Raw genomic sequence first — 8,793 nt, forward strand, 5'->3', positions numbered from 1 at the left:
TAATTAATCTAAAATTTAGCTATGGCTACTACAAAATTGATATGACCTCATTTTGGCCTAAGACCATAAGAAAACAAATTCACTATGAAACTATTTTGCATGCAATGTTAAGCTGTTTCAACTTTTATTAACGTTAAATCATATCATCGTGCTTAGATTAAATCTGTCTAATATTTCATATTCCGCTGAACTACTATGTAATTTTAGTTAAAATAGAATTATGATAAGATGCACGTAAAAAATCATTACTAATACACTTTCACATTATCACCATTTTCACAGACCTTTTCTTCAGAACTAATAACATCAATGTCCATGCAAACCTTTACATCCGCACTTCCAAAAATTACAACCCTAGCTTCAGAAAATTCAGGGGGAGGTTGTCCACTTGACATAACAGAATCGTTTAATCCATTAGCATCATTAAAACTATCATCCACGGATGAAGCTATCCCAATCATTTTATCACCAATACTACAGTTTTCTGTGCCCACAACAAAAGTTGAAGGCTTCTCTGAAACATCAGTATTTATTTCATGAGCATTAGAGAAGTTCCTACCGCATTTGTCCGAGCATTCCATGCAGCTTTCATCGGCTTTCTTCATTTTCTCAGCAACAGTGTTTTCATTGACATCAGTAACAGGACTAGAAAGTGCATTGTTGATTGCATTTTCATCAATGTTATCATCTACTAACATGTCATCTCTTGCCAGTAACTGATCAAAAACACGAGAATCCTCAGCAGCCATAAAATCAGCTGAAGATTTCTCAGTAGGCTGAATTAAGGCTCCAGCAATGTTATTTCCATCTCTTGTACTTTGCAAAACCTCAGAATTATTTTGAGGAGCTCCTTGATTCTCATCCAACACTTTGGCAACTATTTCCTCTTGCAAAGGGCTTGATTTATCAGTGTTGGAACTGCAAAATTGCTGGACAAACAGTGTAGTCAACTGAGCCTGAACAGATGCAGCCATAGAAATGGCATGATCACGCATCAGAGAATTGTGTGGGGGGCATTGAAGTACATTCATCAAAGTTCTCTTGTATTCGAACATGCTAGTTGAGAGCGAGTGAGAGATTTTGCCCCGATAAAACATACTTGATTTGATCACATGCTCACAGAGGTTCCCCGTCTTCGACCAACTGCAGTCACATATTGCAAATTCAGAACCTGGATTCAGGATAACACGGGCAGTTCCTGGATTTTCATGATGAGCAACTCTAGCAGAGTTGTCATCAAAAATAACATCTGAATCAAGGATCTCCGAAGCACGGCGCCAAGCAGTTAAACCACATTTCCACTCATCTTTCCAGTACCTGGCAAAGTTATCCTTACCACTATATGAATCCAACCAGTAATAAGAATGCACCTTGGTTCCTAATTTATCAAACAGCCAATCAGCACGTTGGTAAAGATTTGAATCTTTCTCATTCAGCAATCGAAGTTTGAGCTGATTATGGTAGCACTCAATGGCTGAAGAAACCTCTGTGCTAGCAAGCGGAAGTGCTTTCAATATATTAATCCAGGCTCCTGTACAATAAAGAAAACAGGTGTAACGAGCTAAGGGAAATAAGGCTGATGAAAAACATATTCAATACTATGGTAATTGCAATTGTAAATGCAAGGTTCAATTATCCACTGCTAAGGTGGTTGTAATGGGTTCAAAAAATACGGACAGTCCTTGAGAAAGATCAAAGAATTGATCCCATCGGCCAATGTGAATTGTATGACTAAAATATGGGCAATTGAACCATACAACTACCATGCTATTTGAGAGGATCTGATGTAATAATATATCATATAGATCAGGAGTTCAGGGAGAGAGAGAGAGAGGATAGAGGAACAAAGGTTGAGAAAAACAAGAAATTACCTAATTTTGAAAACCAAACCCCTTTAAAATAATCTAAGAAGTCCAAGCAATCAACAAAGTCTTCAATGAAATCATGGAAGGCATCCAAGGAAGCGAAACCCCTGCAAATGTTTGAAACTATCTCTCCAAGTCTCCTTGACACCTCCACTTGCATTCCTGTGTCTGAGCACTTGTTCATCAAATTTTTATGCCAGGAATGGCGTACACGCCAAAAACTAATCAAAATTGAACACTGAAAGACTTCCCTGAATTATATAAAGTGAAGTTGACAATTATTCGGAGCATAATTGTAGCAAACAAACAAACAAATAAAAGAAAGGAAAAAATTTACATAAAGTCCACCTGATGACATTCAAATCAGCTAAAGGATCATCAACAATAAAACCACCCAATTTCCATGTTGGATCTTTTGAATGAATCCTGTCAAAAAGGGCCCGCATCCATCGGTGTATCTCACCGTTGGCAAATCTTGGTGTTATAATCCATGCTACAGGGAGTGCATTCCTTTTTGAGTCGAAGACCAGGAGACTATAAATGGGATACTGAAAATAGAACAAAGATGATCAGATATCAATAAACAGACAACTAAAATGTAGCAGTAAGCATGCGACCCCAACAGACCTTTAATTTATTTGTGCCAAACCTTGAATCAGAGGCTATAACACTGCGGTTGCCAAACTGAATCATTTGTTGGAGTTGCCAATCCGTTTGAATCCCCAAAACAAAGGGTTCAGTTTCAGAGAAGTCCTCATAAAAGAACACATGATCCCGGTGCATTTCAATCCACATGTTAGTGCTAATATCATCATCGGAGTCTAATTCATATGTGGAACGCCTAATCTTCCTTTCTAGCCTGCGCACATATCTGTGAGTGAGAAGATCATCCCTATTGCTTGGTCCCCCCTGCTTCTCCACGGCTTCAGTGTGCCTCTGCATGATAGTTTCCACTGGAACACCAACATACAACAAGGACATAATTTGAAGGCGGAGCTCATCTGAGATGCATGGTGCAAACATTGCATAGGTTCCCACGGCTTTTGAATCCTGGAGACCATGGCAAGGAAGCCCTTTCTTGTCCACATGCTTATCTTGATTGTATATGATAAGTGCAACTGATGGTTCAGCTATTAGGCGCTTCACAATGAAATGGCAGACACAACCCCTCTTCGTGTTCGGCCTGCCAGCAGGAGTCTTTCTCTTTATGCAATAGGTTCGGCTGGGGCGAACGACACCTCCCTTCCTATGATCATCTGGACCAAAAGAGCACCAATACCTACATCCAACAAACCCAATCACAAAAAAATAATGATAATTAAGAGAAATACTCTTATCCAATTAAAATTAACCGCTCCTTCAAAAAACTACTGACATCACAGTTATGGTTGGACGACAAAAACTAAGGCAATAACCACTTATATCTGCATAGTTATCATTACTGCTACTTGGTTAAAAAGTAGCAAAGCTGCATCTGTACCAAGTTCAAAAACATCACATAGACACAAATAAGACTCGAATGAATTACTAGTTCAAGAAACCATGCAATGCAATTTTTTTGGAAGACCCTTACATAATATACTCGAGAATTCCATCAACCTTAAGTTTGTTAGCCATATCTGATGAACGTCGTCTCCTTGCTTCAACATGAAATCTGGTAGGACAATCCTTGTTGTTTGATTCACCTCTGACAAAATCATTCACTCTGGAGAATGGAATTAGAGCTAGTCTGTCCATGGTCTCTCGCCAGCCTTCCACTCTAGACCACACAATGTCAGCTGCAGAGAATTCCAGGTTTGGTGGACTCTGCACGGGAAGACTCAGAATTTCATCCCATCTAGCCATCTATATTTCAAGAGACAATGATTCATATATCAATCCCTGGTTGTCTTTTATCCATGGAAAATAAAACTGTAAGAAATTAATAAAAAGATGCAGAAAAAATTGAAGAGAAACGGAAAGAAATTATGTCTCTTCACTTCATAGGAAGGAAACTTTTAAGAGATAGCTACACAAACCCTGTTATCACATAAAAGTAAACATTTCAATGCAGAAAAGATCCAGTCATAACCTGAACTTACAGTGTGAAACAAAAAAGTTGCTACATATGTCATATTTTCTGCTGAGCAAGCATAAAGATTATGATATTTCCAATAATTGCATACATTTTCAAATAACCAATCAGGGAATTATCATATCAAAAACGAAAAACATGCCAACACCAAGAAAACAAAAATTTTAAATCAATCCAGAAGTTCTACATAAAAGCTAAGGGTGATAACATTCAAGCTCCCTAGACCCAGCCTTGCCTCAAATGATCATCATCCATATCATTAGCCTCATCGCAGATATTTTAGGTTCTCAAAATCATATGAAGCAGGTTTAAATATAAATCATAAACTTCCAAACAGCCAAGTTTAATTAATTTATATAATCATATAGTCAGACCAAAACCAACCAAAATCACATTTGGGCTTAAAGGCCGTTGGTGTGTATAGATGCATTCTTACAAAGAAAAATGTAAATTCAGAGTTGGCTCAGTTTTTTTTAAAGAAGGCCCCTTGGGTCCAAAATCTCAAATAAAGACCTTTGGTTTGTGGCTAAACTCAAAAATAAATTTATTTGATCCCATCTTACTGAAAGTTAGACTGATCAAAGCTTTGAATATTCTTGTCAACTCAAATGGAAGAAACAATCCCTAACAAGCCTTGTCAGAAATGATACATCTATAATCCTACACCAATAATAGGAATAAGCCAAAGAACATAACAAAGTTTTATTTGATTGTTGACACTGACTAGCGCAATCGTGCAAGTTATTAGAAATGAGCCTTGTAGAATAGACTTTCTTGTTTATCTTAGGTTTGGCTCTAGAGGAAGTGAAGCATAAAAGAAAATACAGTGATCCTGTTCACCTAACCCAAAAAGACAGATTACATTTTTATACTTCTACCAGGTCACAAATCCTTGATATTTATGAGATTACAATAGTACAATGGCATCAAATACCATTTTCCACACCACCAAACAGCTGATTGGGTGAATTCTAAGATTCACGTCTCAGTAAAAATGGAAAAAAAAAATATCCTTATGAAATACCATTTTAAAAAATGGCAGTTAAGTCTGATTGAACAACATTTCATGATTAAAAGGTCCTTAGAATAAACCACAACAGGAGAATAAACCCAAATATCAGCTAAAATCAGGAGCTGGAAACTCAGAAAACATAAGTCTCAGATATTACTTTCAAATACAGCAACTGATTCATCTTAAACTCATTTTCACTCCAAAGAAGAATAACTAAAGGAAGCAAATACCAACTGACAACTCTACTAAGTTAATTTACCCTTCACATAGGAATAACCAGGGGAAATTAGTTTATAGCTCTCCTCTCGCAAAAGCCAAAAAAAAGGGGAAATTAGTTTATAGCTCTCCTCTCGCAAAAGCCCAAAAAAACAAACAATTTTTTAGTCCAATTTGAAGTCTCCACTACCTAAATAAGAAAAATAAGCAGAGAAAAGACTTGCTACATGTCTTAAAGATTCCATCTATACTTTACTCACTGTAACCATTTTTCTCCCCTGTACCAAGAAGTTCTGACTTTTGAGACAAAGTTGGCCAAGGGGAAGAAACAATGAAAGATTTATTCATGAAGCAGAAAAAAAAAAGAGTTGGGAGGTTTTGGGCATTTGAGCTATCTCATCATAGGTGAGGTCTGATTAGCCATGATGACACCAACCCAATATACCTCAATCAGAGAGTTTAAACAGGTAATAGTTGAGGTAAAGAGAGAGAGAGAGAGTGTGTGCAAATATTATGTTTTGTATCCATTCTCTAGGAATATATCTTTCCCCTAGCCTGCATCCGGACATCTCTCCCCACAGTCTCCTCATGCTTGTAACTTGTTAAGTTCATGTTTGAGTGTATGCTAAGTGTGTGTACCTGTGTATCCCCCACCAAACACTCCCTTACGAGTCAACTATGGCGATGCAAAAGCGAACAATTCGATCAAATCAAATTCCACCAACACCACTCCTAACTTGCAAAATCAGGACTCAGTGTGTAAAGAATCAGTCTAACTAAATCAGCGCAAACGTACATCATTCATTTCGATTCATAATTTATTCATATTCATATACTTAGATGCATGAAAAATCATATCACCCAAATATATATATATCTATTCAGAGCTTTTAAATGCAACATAATAAAATACATATCCAAAATTCTTTACATTGTCCCAAAACAATGAAATGTAAAAGTTCTACAAGTCACACATGTCTACTCGCTCTGATGCTCACACATTCCCGAAAGTCAACAATATAGAGTGAGCTACAACAAGCTCAGTAAAATAATCAAGGCTAAAATAAGAGTTTATAAATAAAAAGAAACAATGTGCATGCGCATGTATAACTTATGTACATGTCCACAACACATATCACAACATGTTATGATCCTATAAAACATGTAAAAGAAAGCCATACAATACAGGGAATTATGGTTGTTGTACAAAACATATATTTCATCAATCCATATGTAATCATAAGCATATTCATAAGAGTAATTGACCTAATTATAGAAATGTCATTTATAGCTGTATATGGCTTAGCCATTTTCATGTTATATTGTGTCATTGCGTTACCCAACCTGTTGGCAACATTAACTATTGATAAAGGTTGCGTCTCTCCCAACATAGCAGTTATCAATAGTCCTCTAGTATCAATGACTTCCTACATTCCATCCACGTCTCATACCAACAGTTCTCAAGATTTGGTCTCCATTTGAATGCTAGGAGTCTGGAATCACATCATTCTCTATCATCCATACTTGCAAGTATCCATGCAATAATCTACTTATAACATGTGAAATTTCATAAATCATACTTCCTGCAACAAGCATTCATCATAGATATTTCATATATCATATGCAAGAATTATAATAAAGAAATACTTGCAAATATTGATTTCATAAACATATTCATCAGATTCAAAAAGAGTAGAAGGAGAAGTATGGAGAATACACATTATATGCTTAATGAAATATAAAATTTAGAATAGAGTACACATGATTGCATAAACCCGCCAACTCTCATAACCCCCTATTCATAGATAAGGATTGAAGTTTGAATAATATAATAACTATAATAGAATAAGCTATATATAAAAAATTATATAAAGCAGAACTCAATAGTTACTGACCATAAAATATAAGAGATAGGTAGCTTGGGAACTTGGACTTGCGCTCAGCCGACAAGTTCGGAGGAAGGTGCTGGTTTCTTTGGTGAAAGTTGTCACGTAGACCCTAATTTTGGGCAAAGATTATTGAGTTTGGTTGGTCCAATGAGTTCTCTATTTTTCTAGCAAATTCTTTACGCTCTTAATGATCTACTCTACTTTGAATCAAGGCTAGCAAGTCTGCCTTGATTTTGGAAAGTAGTCCCCTTAAAATTAAAATTTAGTTATTAAAATTTAGTCGTGTTTGAGTTTGGCTGGACAATTATATATAAAACTAGCCTAACAAATCGGTATTGTACTAAGCCAGTTAGTTTACCCTTATTAGAGGTTGTTTAGTAGCCTGATTTGAGCAGGATTTAATCAGGATTTAACTTAAGTTCTGCCAAACGGTTCAAATGAACATGTTTAATTCCAAAGAATCTTAACTCCTGCTTTACCACTTTATCGGAATAAATCTCGAATATACCAAATCCCATAAAATGGGGGGATTTTAGAACTGTTTGGTAGCCTGTTTGAAGAAGATTTATGCAGGATTTAAGCTAAATCCTGCCAAACAGCAAAAAAATGCCTCATTAAATCCTGAGCTCTCGTAAATCACAAAAATTACGCTGACTCGCCATAAATACGTAATTTACTAAATCCTGTGAATCGGCGGATTTAGTATATCCGGAACGAGCGAAGAGAAATAATGGCACGAAGAAGCTTACCTTCCTCAATGGTTTCTGGTAGGATTGTAGCTGAAGGATGAGAAAGATGGGAGTTTCGGTGGTCTCTGTAAGCCGCGATACCGTCGTAGTCTTCTCAGCTAGCTCTAATGGCTACTGTATCGCTAATGTTTGTTCACCAAGGGGATGGTTTCGGGCAAAACCGGTAGAGAAAGAGTGACATAAGCGAGGGTTTTGGACGAGATGGTGTGTTTGGGCGAAACTGGGAGAGAGAAAGATGAAGGCGAGGGTTTCGAGCAGAGAGGGGAAGAGGTAGATAGGTTAGAGGTTTTAATTTATTTATTTAAGCTGGTTTTATTAATTTAATTGGTTAATATTTAAAACTAATTTATATATTATCAGCTTAATTATAATTACTAAATTTATATGTAATTTTAATAGTTAATTAATAAATTAAATTATTTTAAAGTTTAAATTATTTTATAGAATTCTAAGTAATTCTTAATTTATAAAATTAATAATTGATTATTACTGAATTATTATTTAATAAATAATTAGTTTACACAATAAAAAATCTTAATTATTAAGTTACATAACTAATTATTAATTAATGTAAATGCTTTTTTTTATACAATTTGACATTTTGGATGCTCATTTGTATTTTTATTTATTTACTTTTTTTTCTTTGAATGTTTGATAAATCATGTTGTATTCGTTTAAAGCTGCAAAAACAGTTTTTTAGGATTTATGAGAATTTGCTTGGCTAACATACCAAAGAGTTTTCAAGATTTAATTGTCTCAAGATTTGATAAATTCAGATTCACAAGTTTTACTAAATCCTATTTAAACTAAATCTTACTTGTAACCAAACAACCCCTAAATATTGTGAAATGGTTTAAATGGACATGTTTGAATCTTAACTCTTATTTTACCTTTACCAAATCCAATTATTTGGGAGATATAGGGAATTTAGCGAAGAAATACATATGAAGGGAGAGAAGGTTGTGAAACCCGTTTGATGATTCACATG

At 35.5% G+C, this 8,793-nt stretch overlaps 1 protein-coding gene across 3 annotated transcripts; it reads right to left on the reverse strand.

The window, feature by feature from the left end:
- Nucleotides 1-242: 242 nt before the first annotated feature.
- Nucleotides 243-8,067, reverse strand: LOC110030047. 3 transcript variants are annotated; one of them, XM_020732592.1, is made up of 7 exons: nucleotides 7,806-8,067; nucleotides 6,512-6,750; nucleotides 3,439-3,710; nucleotides 2,493-3,144; nucleotides 2,214-2,413; nucleotides 1,872-2,116; nucleotides 243-1,531 (listed from the first exon to the last, which is right to left on the reverse strand). In XM_020732592.1, exons 3-7 carry the CDS (start codon nucleotides 3,708-3,710, stop codon nucleotides 249-251), a joined length of 2,652 nt encoding a protein of 883 aa, XP_020588251.1. In that variant the 5' UTR covers nucleotides 6,512-6,750; nucleotides 7,806-8,067; the 3' UTR covers nucleotides 243-248. The 3 variants fall into 3 exon arrangements, with proteins under 3 accessions (XP_020588251.1, XP_020588249.1, XP_020588248.1); XM_020732590.1 differs by lacking the exon at nucleotides 6,512-6,750; XM_020732589.1 differs by lacking the exons at nucleotides 6,512-6,750; nucleotides 7,806-8,067 and adding an exon at nucleotides 7,063-7,614.
- Between the last annotated feature and the right edge of the window lie 726 nt (nucleotides 8,068-8,793).

This window comes from Phalaenopsis equestris, unplaced genomic scaffold, assembly GCF_001263595.1.
Source record: "Phalaenopsis equestris unplaced genomic scaffold, ASM126359v1 Scaffold000639, whole genome shotgun sequence".
Classification (NCBI taxonomy): Eukaryota; Viridiplantae; Streptophyta; class Magnoliopsida; order Asparagales; family Orchidaceae; genus Phalaenopsis; species Phalaenopsis equestris.